This window comes from Hemicordylus capensis, chromosome 1 (genome assembly GCF_027244095.1).
Source record: "Hemicordylus capensis ecotype Gifberg chromosome 1, rHemCap1.1.pri, whole genome shotgun sequence".
In the NCBI taxonomy this organism is placed as follows: Eukaryota; Metazoa; Chordata; class Lepidosauria; order Squamata; family Cordylidae; genus Hemicordylus; species Hemicordylus capensis.
Genome location: NC_069657.1, coordinates 349825000 through 349840754, shown reverse-complemented (window position 1 = coordinate 349840754; position 15755 = coordinate 349825000). Strand labels below are relative to the sequence as shown.

Genomic DNA, 15755 nt, shown 5'->3' with positions numbered 1-15755 from the left:
TGTATACCACAATGCATTGTGGGAGCAGCAGAGAGGCAGCCCTCAATGCATCAGAAGCTCTCCTTACCCTGGCCCCACAAGCCACAGGACTCTATAGTAAACATGGCTGCCAGCTGCCTGGGAGCAATTTAAAATTGTACGGCAGTGCAGATGACAAAAAATGAGGTAGGATGGGCTTTGTTTTTCTCCTACCTCACTTTTAACCTGGATAGTGGATCTGGGCTACCCAGGTTCAGAGCTGCTGGGTTGTGAGGCCTCCCAGCTCCTCAAATCATCATGGGTTCCTGGGTTAATCCCATCCTATCTAGGAAGCTGTGGTCATGAGAACAGGCTGAGTGTGTGTGCTAGAAGTTTCATCTCTTGCTCTATCTCTTCCTTTGATACTTTCATTCCCTCTTCTCTCCTGTTTTATTTGTGGCCCTTGATAGGCAGGATATAAGAGAGGACAAAAGGACCACTAATTACTGAGGAAGGAACAGCATATTGCCCTTGAATGCTTTAAAGGAACTACAGCCTCTGGTCTCCAACTAAACGTCATGAAGAAATTTCAGTAGGGTTGCCACAAGTGGCTGGCACTGGCAGGCAGGGAGAGTAAAATCTCCTGGTACTTCTGCCACCACCCAGTGGCAGTCAGCAACCATATATCTGCACAGTGATGACTTAGGCAGCCCCAGAAGTGCCACCACCAGAAGTGCCGCCACCACCACCCGGAAGTGCCACCACCATCACTGTGTGATGTCCATCAGTTAAGCTCCCACTCAGCAGTGCTAACCGCTTACTTCCCAACTCACAACTTCGTTGGCCATTGCTGCTGACTGATAAACCAGGACAACTGCCCAGGAAACCTCCCTCCCTTAGTAGCTTGAGATACTAAGGGTACTTAGTATCCTGAGGACAAGTCAGTTTGCTGGGACCATTTCCCCCCTCTCCTGTGGGTTGGAGTGTCTAGCAGAAAAAACCCTCTTTCATCATAGCAAGGGTTGGTGGATACGTTCCTCATAATCATGTTCCACATTTGACACAGTACAGTGAATGAGGGCTACTCCTACTTCTCTGGCATTGGCACAAACACAGTTGAGTTTACCCTCATTGGGATGTCATCTAGCTGTTGGCTACATTTCCTGAGTCCCTTAGGGCAATTTTCCTGTTCTGCGTAACAATTCAGCATCTGATGAACAGGGTTGTCACTCATGAACTCTTATTCTATATTCAACCATCTTGGGATCCTTTCTGTCAGTCTCTGAATGCTACCTGTTTCTTTACAAGTACTGTATTTCCTGATCTGAGTTTTATTAATTAGTTCATCCATTGCTCTTGCTTTTGGAAATGTGTTATGTGTCTTTGGCACTTTCCCCCTCTCTGTAAGAAATTTTGCCCTCATTGCTTAGGGGATAATCCCTTTCCTTATCTTCCTTCAGCTTGCACCAATTCATAATAATCCATTTCTTTCAGAGGCTTTCCTATCCCATGCCTCATTCATTTCTAGACTATAAGTCTGTCTAATCTTATTTTTTGTCCACAATGCATACCTTTGAATTGCAAAAATAATTTTAGTACTTTGAACACTTTAAAACTTACCCTTGTTGTTAACATTTGTATTCCAACCTTCCTTCAGTTGAGCTCAGGGATGTGGACTGCCCTATTTTATCTTCACAACAACCCTGTTAGGTTGATTAGACTGACAGAGAGTGACTGGTCTAAAGTCCCCCAGTGAGCTTCATGGCCCAGTGGTGCTTTGAACTCTGATTTTCCTGACCAAAGTCCAACACCCTTATACCAAACTGGCTCTGAAACACTTATGGGCTTGAACCTGTATGAAGAGCAACATCAGAGATCAGCGATAACTACATTCTTTAGATCACAGTCATGTTGCTGAATATGTTACAGTGACAAAGAAGGTTAAGGACAAAAGGAGATGTTCTTAAGTGAATTTGGTGTGGGTGTGTGGGGCAAACTAGGGCCAACCACATTTTTGTTAAGCACATGCTTGACCTGTTTGCCCATGAAGTAGGCATAGAGCCGGGTCTCACGATTTGTGAGACCCGGTTTGGTGAGCTGAGCAGGGAAGGTGGGCTAAGTCCGCTCTCCCTGCAGATGATCCGGGCAGGAGCCCTGGGCGGCTGGATAGGCCACCCACACGATTGCCAGCTCCGTGACGGGGGCTGGGGGGAGCGGGGGCCAATCGCCCCCGGAATTGCCAGCATGCCCTGCGCGAGCATGCAGGCCATGCTGGCGAGACCCCCGGAGCCGGGAGGCGGCTTTTCTGGGAGGCGGCTTTTCCGGGAGGCAGGCCTCCGCTAGCCCGATTTTCTGCAATCGTGTGAACCACCGGGCTTAGCTGTGAGCCCGGTGGTTCTAGAGTGGGTAACCCACTCAAGTACCCCTCCCCTAAAACCGGGTTTGCAGAGCGAGTGCTCCGCAAACCCGTTTTTTAAAATCATGAGTAGCTGCAGCACAGCTCTGTGCCATGGCTATTCACAAGGAGACTCCCAGAAGGGAGGCAAAAAGCTGCCTCCCGGCTCCAGGGGTCTCGCCAGCATGCCCTGCGTGCTCGTGCAGGGTATGCTGGAGCTTCCGGGGGCCAATCAGCCCCACTCCCCCCAGCCCCCGCCGGCTCCGTCGGCGGCAATCGTGTGGTTGGTCAATCCGGCCACCCAGGGCTCCCTCCCTGCTCGTGTGCGGGGAGAGTGGACTTAGCCTGCTCTCCCCACGCACTCTCCAGAACTGGGTCTCACTGATCGTGAGACCCAGCTCATAGTTTGATTTTAAAAACACACACTAATGGGGAGAGGAGTGAAACCCACCCCCTGCTTTACCTCACTGTGCTCTGCTGCTTTTAAAACTATCCCTCCACCCACCCAGCCCAGCTTCAGTATTGAAAGTGAGCCAGGCGGGAATACAATAGCTTAAAGCAGTATTTTTCCTAGTATGCAAATAAGGGGTGGGCAAAATTCAGATTTGCAGGATCTACTTGGTTATTTACTAGAACTCTAAGGTCCACCATACCGAACCAGGAGGTGCAAAACGGTGTGTCATTATGGTAGACAGTGACCCAATTATTATTTGCACTTTATGACCCACACACTGGTATGACCTGTGTATACAAGTACAAATCCATGAAGCTCTTCTCACGATCAGTGGGAAGAGCTTTGGGGCTAACTGTGGGGAAGGAGGGTTAATCTTACCTTCCCTGCAGATGATCTTCCATTGGTCTCTGGGTGGGCAGAAGAGGCAGCTTCCCTATGGCACTCTCATGTCTCACTTGGGTGCTCCAGGGGCCAGGCACAGGGAAGTGCCCTCCCCAGGAGCCCAAATAATGCACTGCACAAGTGCATGGTGCATTACTGGGGCACCTCCCCCCCCCAGTGTGCCCTCTGCAGCACCTGATCACTTAGCCCAGTTTTTGGGTACACATTAGCCCCAAAACTGGGTTAAGCGAGGGGTTACTTAAGAGGGCTCACTGCCACACTGCTGCTGGGAGCCACACAACTCCCAGTAGTTCTCTCACATAGCAAAAACCGGGCTGGGCTTTCCTAGCCCATTTTTCACTGCTTGTGAGAATAGCTTCTATATCTGAGTTCTATATCTATATCACATCAGGTCTTCTAACATGACACTGGGAAGCTGGCCAGCAAAGCTGCACAAGGCCCAGTCAAAGGCAACCCACGAACATTTGACAGGTGAGGTCGGAACACTGAGTTTGAGAGATAAGCAGTTAGCACAAGGGCAGCCACATGGTGCATGCACACACACTTATAAATGGGCAGCATTACCTGCTGCTGTTAAGCTGTTGGGAGTCAGAAGTCCTTGCTAATCTACTGTGAATCACTCAGAAACCTACTGGTAGATTCTAAACTACCTTCTGCCCACTCCTGATTCTGAGACACACTTTGAGGTCAGTCGCACAATCACAAACTCTTTTCTACAGCCTCTACAGGAAGCTGTGTGTGCTCTCAAGTTTTGGTTGTGTGGAAGCAAGGGAGGAGGAAAAGCTTCCTAGGTTTTCCTCCTACCTTGCTTCCACACAATCATTTCTGCTCAGGTTTTTCCTCTAACCTGTGGTCTGCAGAGAGAGCCTCTGCTTGTCTGGGCGGGCGATCTGCCCACCCAGGGAAGGAGCAGAGATCATCTGCGGGTAGGGTGAGTGTAACTCGCTCTCCCTCCAGACCATCCTGGAGCTCTTCTCACTGATCCTCTATTACATGCTTTATAAGATGTCAAAAAGTGTCCAGAAATTTCAGCTGGTGCAATATGGAGCTGCTAGGCTTTAGAAAGAAGCCCAAGTTTTTGATTATGTGACACTGATATTGGATTGATACTGGAGATCAATGGAGTCAGTGATCTCCAGTTCATTTCCATGCCCAATTCAAAGTGCTTGTCTTAATGTACCCACACCGTTCAATAACGGAGGGAGACTCTGTTCCACGTTCTGCCACCAATGGAGGTGAAATGGGCAGCCAAGTGAGAAAGGGCTGTCCCCTCTCTGCTACACCTTGTCCTGGAAACAATGACCTCTCCTGGAGCTTTTACACACAGCAGGTTTTACTGCAGGTTTGCTGCGAACTTGGTAGTCCCCCCAAACCGACACAAATAGTGGATTTTTTTTACCCCAAATATAAATCGGGTTACACTCTTAATACACAGTGAAAAACCCGAATTATGTGTGAAGTGCTCCCCGATAACTCGCAGGGACTTCAGGGTAAATCTAGCCAATATGTGATTGCACCCTCACCATTCCGGAGGAGATGTGAGTTAAAGGGCTTCAAAAGTCCTGTGTGAAAAGCTTCTGGGTCTTCCAGAGGATATTGTTCTGGTTTGCACCATACCATGCATGATTGCTCTTTTTCCTTTTCTTTGCTTCTGCCTACTGGTTATTTGTTTTATTTTAAGTTTTTATTATTGTACCTTTAGTGGTATTATGAAGTTAGGCATCCTGAAGGTCCCAGTTCTGATTCAGAAGAGTAGGATATGACTTTAGAAGAAGAAGAAGAAGAAGAAGAAGAAGAAGAAGAAGAAGAAGAAGAAGAAGAAAAGAATGGTAGAGAGCTGGAATAGAGCAAGGCTTGTTAATCAGACCAGAGACTATAATTTATTTTATTTTCATTTACAAGAAAAGTATTAGCCAATTATTCCACAACTGAACCTCCTGAGGACCAGTCCCAGTCACACATCATGTTCCAGCATGTACAATCTGTGAACAGTGTACACATGTACAGATCTGTCCACATGTATAGTTATTCAATGTTCAACACACATACAGTTGTGCTCTTCCTATCTGTACCCCGCATATGAGAGGGACTGTACCCAGGTACACTTTTAAAATAAACACGTATACAAGTCCAATTTAGACATTATGTTGTACTTGTTGGAAAGTTAAAGGACTTTGCGCTGTCTCTTGCCTCAGACAGTGGAGGACAGACTAGTAAGTCAGAGGGCTAGAGGGTCAAGACATTTGTCATCACTTCTCCACTGCTCTGATGCTATCCCTTTGATGTGCAGATTGCTAATCTCAGGGGATTCAAACTTCTTTCCTCCTTCTCTCTCTTGCTACCTGGCTCCCTACCTTGCAACATGGCAAGGTTATCTCCCTGCACCATTTGTGCAGAGAGGTTGCAGAATCCATCTGCATCCAGCTAGATAGATAGATTAGAGATCCTAACTCCTCACTTTCCTATCTAGAATGGAGTTCCTTAATAAATGCCTTTTATATTGATTTGAAACTATGAATTGGCTCCAAGTTACTTTACTCTCAGCACACACACATGCCTAACTAATCTACCACTGTGTTGTGCCTCTGTGCACTCTGCTATATTGAGAAAGGGATTCTCTCACCACAGAGAATTTCCAACAGTACTTGCATTCAAATGTCTGCACAAATTATATGTATTTTTTGTGTGAGTGACTGTATCTGGAGGATACAGATAGGAAGTGTATTGCTGTACCTGTACTGAACAGAATATGTGAATACCTGTACCTGCATACAGATCTGAACCTGTGTACACTGTTCACATATTGCATGAGTGTTGAACATAAGATGTGAACAGAGCTTCAGGCATCCACCCCAAAATATGTACATGTGGATGGACACCTGTAATGTCTAAATTGGGCTCATATTATTCAACATTCCTTCCATGTGCAGTCTCATTTGCACTGTCAAGGTAATCAAGCGGTAGCTTTATGGATCAGACTAACTAATAAATTCAAGCTTTTAACTAATAAATCCAAGTTACTAGTGGAGTTGACACCTTTAATCAAATACCAAAAAGTTATATGAAGAGTTTGGTGGGTAGGCAGATGTTAGTCTAATTTTATTCTGAAATGTAGCCTCTTGCTGAATGGCAATGGAACATATAATATGGTCCTTTTGTTGAACAGAGGACTGGAGATGTAAGTTTTGCAGCTGCCAGTGTTTATTATAGGAAGCTGGCATATGGTTACTGGTTTCACATAAGACAAAAGGTCCCTTTGGGGTTATTGCTTGCCGTTTCTTGGCAGAAGGAAGCGGGATTATAACAACTAGCTGAACCCACACAGGGCATCTGTGTGCTAACTGTCCTAACTTTGTTGCTCTCCTTGCCCCCCGCCACAGCCCCTGCTTTATTGCTCAGTGTCAGCCACCCACTCTCAGCCACCCCCTCCCCACCACTGACCCCCTCCTCACCACTCGGCTTTCTTGCCCCCTCTCCGCCGCTTGCTCACTCACTTGCCCCCTACCCATTCTTCTTCCCTAGCTGCATATGGAATTGCCACTGCGCAGTCACCATGGTGCTTCTGCTCTGTTCCCTCCAGTTGGTAAAACAATTTGTTGAAGGGGCTTGCCATGTGCAACCTTATCATAGTGTGTGTATGTATGTATATATATATATAGACTAGCTGAACCTGTACAGAGCATCTGTGCACTAGGACTTTGTTACTCTCCTTGCCCCCCACCACAGCCCATTTTATTGCTCAGTGTCGGCCACCCACTCTCAGCTGCCCCTCCCCGCCACTTGCTTGCTCACATGCCCCCTCCCTGCCACTCGCTCGCCCCTCCCCACTGCTCATTCTCTCACTACCTGCACGTTCTCTCACTCGACCCCTCCCCTCCGTACGCTTGCTCACTAACCCCCTCCCCACCACACGCTTGCTCATCCCCTCCCCGCTGCTTGCTCATTCACTCATTCCTTCCCCGCTGTTTGCTCATCCCTCCCTGCCACTCGCTCACTCACTCACTTGCCCCCTCCCTGCCACTCACTCACCCCTCCCCACTGCTTGCTCACTCACTCGCCCCCTCCCTGCCGTTTGCTCACTCACTCACCCCTTCCCTGCTGCTTACTCACTCACTCGCCCCCTACCCACTCCTCTTTCCTATCTGTATATAGAATTCCCACTGCCCAATCACCATGGTGCTTCTGCTCTGTTACTTCCAATTGGTAAAACAATCTGTGGGCATGGCTTGCCACATACGACCTTAGCATATTATATATATAGACTAACAGAACCCACACAGAGCATCTGTGCACTAGGACTTTGTTACTCTCCTCGCCCCTGCCACAGCCCATGCTTTATTGCTCAGTGTCAGCCACCCACTCTCAGCTGCCCCCCACCGCCCGCCCGCCCGCTCGCTCCCTCCCTCCCTCCCTCCCCACTGCTCATTCTCTCACTCGACCCATCCCCACCACACATTTCCTCACTAACCCCCTCCCCACCGCATGCTCGCTCACCCCTTCCCTGCCACTCACTTGCTCACTCACTCACTCACCCCCTACCCACTTCTCTTCCCTATCTGCATAAGGAATTCCCACTGCCCAATCATCACAGTGCTTCTGCTGTTACCTCCAATTGATAAAGCACTGTGTGGGCAGGGCTTGCCACATATGATATTAGTGTATTATATCTCTATTTCTATATATGTAAGGAGATACAAAAAAAGAAAAACCTGCCATTGCAGATAATGACTCTTCCTTCCTGTAGCACTTATTTATAAAGCACTTTGCTTAAGAACCTGCACTGGCAGAATACTGTTTTGCTTTGGCAGGACTCACTGGTCATTTTCTCTCTAGCCCCCTAACCACCAGTCAGTTTAGAGTAAGTGTTTATTGACCAATTTTCATGTGAAATATGCTCTAGTAATTAATACACACACACTCCCACTGCCGCCAGTGACTTTCTGCCTTTTTGGCAATTCTAAGCATACATTTCCAACACCATGAAGGTCAGGTTGAAAAAAAAGAGTTGGATCTGAGAGTGGCATCCTGGCAACCTCTGTCACCAGGGTGTAACTAGGGGAGAGGAGGCCCATGTTGACCCCTCTCCCAGCGGCTCCTCAGAGTGAGGGCGAAGATAATGGAGAAAATAGGGAGGGGTGGAACTGGGGAGTTGCAGGGGAGTAATGGCAGGAGAGAGGGCATGCCCTCAACTCCTGTCTGTGGCTTCCAGTGGCATCTGGTGGGCCACTGTGCGAAACAGGATGCTGGACTAGATGGGCCTTTTAAAAGAATTGAAGTATAAAAAATGAAGTATATTTTTAAAATGATTGTATCATATAAATCCAGTTTGAGGGTAAAAAAATACCCCAAGTTATTCAGAAAAAATTAAAACCTGTTGGATTACATTAAGCATGATACCAACTGCATTTTTTTAAAAAATCAGCATTATCTATATATATAAATCGCTTATGGACGACTGAGTTGAGGACTACGTCCGGAGGCGTCCGGAGCTGTGCGGATGCCTGAAGTCATGATTGCCTAATGCCTTGGGAAGGGAGGGGCAGCGAGCTAGGGATGGCTGGAAGAATCTGCAGACTCAGGAGACAGAAGAAGAAAGGAGGAATCATTGCCTGGGGAGGGAGCAGCAGTGAGGGAGGTAGGCATTGGCACACTCAGGAACAGGAAAGCAAAGGAAAAGGGAAGGGAAGGTGGAGAAAACAAACCACAGAGAGGGGGCAGCTGACCACAGAGAGAGAGGCATGGAGGAGGGAGAGACAGAGCGAGTGAGGGAGTCACGGGGGGGGGGAGAGACAGAGAGAGCAAGAGGCACGGGGAGAGACAGAGAGAGCGAAAGGCGCGGGGGAGAGACAGAGCGAGAGGGGCGCGGGGGAGAGACAGAGCGAGCGAGGCGCGGGGGGAGAGACAGAGCGAGCGAGGCACGGGGGAGAGAGAGAGAGAGAGCGAGGCGCGGGGGAGAGAGAGCGAGCGAGGCTCAGGGGAGAGAGAGAGAGCGAGGCGCGGGGGAGAGAGCGAGCGAGCGAGAGAGGCACGTGGGAGAGACAGAGCGAGCAAGCGAGGCACGTGGGAGAGACAGAGTGAGAGAGAGGCACGGGGGAGAGACAGAGCGAGCGAGAGAGGCATGGGGGAGAGACAGAGAGTGAGAGAGGCGCGGGGGAGAGACAGCGAACGAGAGAGGCGCGGGGGAGAGACAGCGAACGAGAGAGGCGCGGGGGGAGAGACAGAGCGAACGAGAGAGGCGCGGGGGGAGAGACAGAGCGAGCAAGAGAGGCACGGGGGAGAGACAGAGCGAGCGAGAGAGGCGCGGGGGAGACAGCGAGCGAGAGAGGCGCGGGGGAGAGACAGAGCGAGCGAGAGAGGTGCGGGAAGAGACAGAGCGAGAGAGAGAGGCACGGGGAGAGACAGAGCGAGCGAGAGAGGCACGGGGGAGAGACAGAGAGAGCGAGATAGGCGTGGGGGAGAGACAGAGAGAGTGAGAGAGGCGGGGGAGCGACACAGAGAGCGAGAGAGGCGGGGGAGAGACACAGAGAGCGAGAGAGGCGGGGGAGAGACACAGAGAGTGAGAGAGGCGTGGGGGGGAGAGACACACAGAGAGAGAGATGCGTGGGGGGGAGAGACACAGAGAGAGAGAGATGTTCTGGGGGAGACAGAGAGAGGGAGAAGGGCAGAGGGGAGACAGAGAGAGCGAGAGAGACGCTGGGGGAGAGACACAGAGAGCGAGAGAGGCGCGGGGGGAGAGACACAGAGAGCGAGAGAGGCATGGGGGAGAGACAGAGAGAGCGAGAGAGGCGGGGGGAGAGACAGAGAGAGCGAGAGAGGCACGGGGGGAGAGACAGAGTGAGAGAGGCACAGGGGGAGACAGAGAGAGAGAGAGGCGCGGGGTAGGGACAGAGAGAAAGAGGCGTGGGAGGGAGGCAGAGCGAGAGAGGTGCGAGGAGGAGAGATAGAGAGAGCGAAAGAGGCACTGGGGGAGAGACAGAGAGAGGTGCGGGGGGAGAGACAGAGAGAGGTGCGGGGGGGGAGACAGAGAGAGCGAAAGAGGTGCTCAGTGGGAGAGACAGAGAGTAGGGATGTGCAAACCGGTTCAAATTTGAACCGGGGTGGTTCGAAGGTTCTAATTCGAACTGAACTAGCCATCAGGTTCGAGCTGCAGCTGCGAATTCGAACCGAACCAGGGGTGGTTTGATTCGAACCAGTTTGAACTCCTTTGAATTGGTTTGGACCTCCAAAAGTGGGTTGGCTGGTAGCTGGCACCCATGGCTACCTACCACCCAAACCCCAAAGCAATTGGACCCAGTACCCCATGGGTTAGCAACCCATGTGGGTGTTTGGCACCCTCTTTGCACTAGACCACCACTCACTCTGGGCCACCCCAGCATCCTACAAGTGGCTTTAAGGTTTTTCTCCATAGGGAAGAATTGAGGTTTCATCAGCCCCATAACTGCACTTGGGGGGTGCTGGGGTGGCCCAGAGCGAGGGTGCCAACCACCTCCATGGGTTGCTAACCCATGGGGTACTGGGTTTTGTTGTTTCTGAGATGTTCTGAGTGTAGATTCTTTGATAGCATATTAGATTTTCAATGACAAACCATGAATCCACTCTCATTGCTAACCTTAAAGAAACATAAACTTCAAAAATCACTTAAAAATCAGCCCTTTACCCAATTCCTTTCAAATAATTCTGATAGCTTCCTGGCCCCCCTTGGGCACTACCACCCACCACACTCTGCTCTTGGACACCCCCTTTCCCCCCGACGTGAAGCTATACGTTTGCTGACACCTCCATGCTTCTTTATGGAGAAAAACCTTAAAGTCGCATAAACTTCAAAATCACTTAAAAACCAGCCTTTTGTCCAATTTCTTTCAAATAATTCTGATAGCTTCCTTGCCCACCTTGGGAACTACCACCCACCACACTGCATTCTAGGACACCCCTTTCTCCCTGACATGAAGCTATACATTTGCTGCAATCCTCATTATTCTCTATGAGGAATTCCAAAATAATTTTAAAATTCACCAATAATCAGAGGAGTGTCCGATTGCCTTGGAACTTTGTGGGTGGTAGGCACCCCTGGGTGTTTACCACTCACCCCACTTTTGTGCCCCTAGGTGCTCCACAATAGGGGATATGGGCTGGTTTGTGTCCCATTGAGAAAAATAATTAAAAATATTTCAAATATTCATTAAAAAATCATAGGGGTGTCCGATTGCTTTGGGGTTTGGGTGGTTGTTGGCACCCATGGGTGCTCCACAATAGGGAATAATGGGCTGGTTGGAGTCCCATTATGCCCTATGAGAAAAAAATAAAAATAATTTTCAAAAATTCATAAAAAATCGTACGAGTGTCCGATTGCTTTGAGGTTTGGGTGGCAGGTACCCCTGGGTGCCAGCTACCACCCTACCCATTTTTGGATGTCCAAACTGGTTCAAAATGGTTTGAACCTGTATGAACCTGTTCTAAACAGTTCCAATTCAAACCGAACCAGTGGGAGGTTCGAGCAAAACCAAAACCGAACCACCTCCTCCTGGTTCGAACCTGGTTCAAATTTGAACCAAACCGGGCAAACCGGTTTTGTGCACATCCCTAACAGAGATAGTGAGAGAGGTGCTGGGGGGAGAGACAGAGAGAGGCGCAGGAGGAGAGACAGAGAGAGTGAGAGAGGTGTGCAGGGGGAGAGACGGCGGGGGGGGGAGACAGCACAAGTGATAGAGCTGTGGGAGGACCAGCCAAACGAATTCTCCCAACTAAACCCCAAAAGGAAGTAAACTACCACACAGATGCTCTGTGCAGGTTCAGCTAGTATTTAATATTCATCTATTTTTGTGAAGGAGCAGAACAACAAAGAAGTCACTGCGATTACCAATACCCCATAGGGTTAATTTCACTGCAAGAACAAACACGGTTTTTGAGATATAATGTACCTCATCATTTCTGAAACATACGTAAGAACATAAGAAAAGCCCTGCTGGATCAGGCCCAAGGCCTATCTGGTAGCATCCTGTTTTACATTTACCAGATGTCTCTGGGAAGTCCACAGGCAAGAAATGGGGGCATGCCTTCTCTCCTACTGGTATTCCCCTGCAACTGGTATTTAGAGGCATCTCGCCTCTGAGGCTGGAGGTGGCCTATAGCCCTCAGACTAGTAGCCATTGATAGACCCAGTTTGCCTTTTTCACAGCTGCTGCACATTGAGATCCCTCTCCTGGTCAGTCACCCCATCAGCATATACATAAAGTTGGGGATTTTTGCCCCAGTATTTTTTGCCCCTAAAACAGCATTTTGTGGGGTATCTTTAACCCCAGCACATCGCATACAGTGCAAACGGGGTTAGAATATACCCTCAAATCCGTCAAATTATAATCCGTAATTTTAAAAACATATTATGGGTGATTGGGGAGTGAAACACCACAGGGCACTTAACCTCATTAGGGTCAAGCCTTATCTGGAGGATGGAACTGCAGAAGGTTGGGAAAAAGGTTATATATATATTTCTCCATTCTCAAATTGGGGCACCATCTACCCCTATATCATCTGAGGGTTAATTAGTACATTATCTGCTGTCAATAGAAGACTAAAGATAATGAACAGCAGCAGATAAAACCAAAACAGAACAGCCCCAGGGAAACACCAGACCAATCATAATGATCTTAAGCCACCAACAGATCAAAGGGCTGGCGAAACAACTGTCCCTTTGCCTGGCAGAGGAAGGCCATTAAAGGGACTTAAAGGGGCTTAACTTTGGTTGGATCATAACCATAACATGTTATGGCTTAAAAATAAAAGCTGTAAATACATTTGATATGGGTACACACCACAGGAAGCACTTGAATGGCTACGGCTTTCTGCAGAGTGTATTCCCATATTAGAATATTTGTAGCTTCTATAGGTATAATGTGAAGCCAGGGCTGGCTCAAGATTTGTTGCTGCCTGAGGCAGACAATATTGGCAGCATTCCCATGAGAATGTGGCCCAGAAGCCCTTGGGATTCTGGTGTGCACTTCCTGTTGACATGGATTGCTAAGGTCAGCCTGATATCCTGAACCTGTTCACTGCTTTGTGGAGCTGTGTTATCTACAGCAGCTGCCTAATTTTGCTGCACAAATGAGCTGGTCCTTATGAAGCAACCCAACAGGCTTTCACCAAGGCTTTTAATTGGATACTGTTTTAATTGTGTTTTAATAGTTTAAACTTTTTAAATTTTCATTGTTGAAATGTTTTAATCTTTTCTTGGCTTTTAAAAATTGTTTTGTAAACCGCCCAGAGAACTTGCGTTTTGGGCGGTATAGAAATGTATAAAATAAAATAAAATAAATCACAGTATATTTTCCACTAGATGCCATGACTTATTCCTGATTTTGAATACTCAATATCTCTACGAATCTCTACGAATCTCTACTAATCCTATCACATATTTGGTAGCACAATCCTCAGTGTTTGATGGAAAGGTGCATCTTGAGTATGATTTAAATCCCAGTGTAATGCCATAGGTTGTGATGTTACACCAACATAAGAATAATCATACCCTACCTTGGTGCACCCTAATGTGGAGGAGAGCTGGTCTTGTGGTAAAGGTAAAGTGTGCCATCAAGTCGATTTTGACTCCTGGCGCCCACAGAGCCCTGTGGTTTTCTTTGGTAGAATATAGGAGGGATTTACCATTGCCTCCGCCCATGCAGTATGAGATGATGCCTTTCAGCATCTTCCTATATCACTGCTGCCCAATATAAGTGTTTCTGGGAAAGATACCAGCGGGGATTTGAACTGGCAACCTTCCATTTGTTAGTCAAGCATTTCCCCGCTGCGCCACTCCAGGTGGTCTGGTCTTGCGGTAGCAAGCATGAATTGTCTCCTTTGCTAAGCAGGGTCTTCCCTAGTTTGCATTTGAATAGAAAACTACATGTGTGAGCACTGTCAGATATTCCCCTTAGTGAATGGGGATGCTCAGGAAGAGCATCTGCTCCAAGTTCCCTCCCTGCCATCTGCAAGATAGGGCTGAGACAGACTCCTGCTTGCAGCCTTGGAGAAGCCACTGCCAGCCTGCGTAGGCAATACTGAGCTAGATGGACCAATGGTCTGACTCGATAGAAGGCGGCTTCCTATGATCCTATGGGTAGCCTTTGTGGCAAGTCTGTGATATGCCAAGTCCAAACTATGAGTGCCACTCTAATACTTACAACATACAATGCTGCCTTATACTGAGTCAGACCACTGCTCTGTCTAGCTCAGAGCTGTCTACTGTGGTTCACAAAGGTTTTGTGTGTGGCCTTGCCCAGCCCAGCTACCTGAGATCTTGTTACCTGGAAATTCCAGAGATGGAAGTTGGTACTTTATGTGTGCAAATAATATGCTTTACTTGGAGCTGCTCTCCAGTCAAGTACATATGTAGCTCCTTTGCTTCTGGCCTTCTGCACTAAAATGAAGACACCAGCTCAGCAGGGAAGAGGCAGGCATGAGTGTACATAGCCAGGTCCACAGAACTTGCTGCTCCTCCTAAAAATTCCATATTGGCCCTACCACTTGTGGCACCCGTGCTGCGGCATGGCCACTCAGAGTTTAATGGAACAATTAGGCATAAGATCAGGCCCCAAATTGGGAAGGTGCAGTAGATGACCCTTAAGTATCACTCTGAAGACTCTTAAGATTGTATTTTAAAATAATAAATTGTTTTATTTTTCATTTCAGTGTCCTGGCTGGTATTAAGTGAAATATTTCCTGGTGGGATTAGAGGAAGAGCAATTGCTCTAACCTCTAGTGTGAACTGGGGTGTTAATCTCCTAATCTCATCAACCTTTTTAACTATAACAGGTAAGGCTAGTATGTCTTATCCAGAATTCATAGATCCATGGATGATTGGGATGAATCTTTTTACATGTGGATGATCTGAAATAAGAAATAAAATTAGTTGCAACATCTGAACTTAATTCCAAGAATTTGGGAAAGGCTTAGCATATCATGTTTAGAAGATGTGGATATAAATGTTTCACATTTATTTTTGGCACCTTCAGAATAGCTCTGGGAATAAACTATAATGGGGAAACTGTCAGATAGCATAGGAAGTCCTCACTGGGGCAATTCTCATGATCAACAAAAATCGAGCCCAGTGGTTCTTGAGCGTCGAGAACCCCTGCTAAAAAGCAGGTTTGTGGAGCGGGCGCTCCAGCAAACCTGCTTTTTAGGCTCGTGAGTAGCTGTAGCGTGGCTTCGCGCTGTGCCTAATCATGAGTAGACCCCCTGGCCAGGAGGCAAAAAGCTGCCTCCCGGCTCCAGGGGTCTCCCCAATATGCCCTGCGCGCTCATGCAGGGCATACTGGGACTTGTGGGGGCCGCGCGGCTCCCGCTCCCCCCTGCCAGATCCGTCACGGAGTCGGCCATCATGTGGGCGGCCGATCCGACCGCCCAGGGCTCCCTGCCTGCTCGCCTACGGATCGTGAGACCCGCCTCACTATCTCCTTATGCCCAAGATAAGTTTTATTGGCAAAGTGTCTTCAGAATATGAGGACCCTGTTTACCAGTATGACTACCTCGTATGACATACCAATGCCTGCCTGT

General features: G+C 48.3%; 1 protein-coding gene across 2 annotated transcripts in view; it reads left to right on the top strand.

Annotated features, from left to right (window-relative positions):
• SLC2A12 (solute carrier family 2 member 12) overlaps positions 1-15755 on the top strand; it is a 62129-nt gene that overhangs the window by 39110 nt on the left and 7264 nt on the right. For both annotated transcript variants that reach the window (XM_053287914.1, XM_053287903.1), the window contains exon 3: positions 14889-15011. In XM_053287914.1, coding sequence (XP_053143889.1) covers positions 14889-15011 — 123 coding nt within the window. The remainder of the gene's footprint in view (positions 1-14888; positions 15012-15755) is intronic.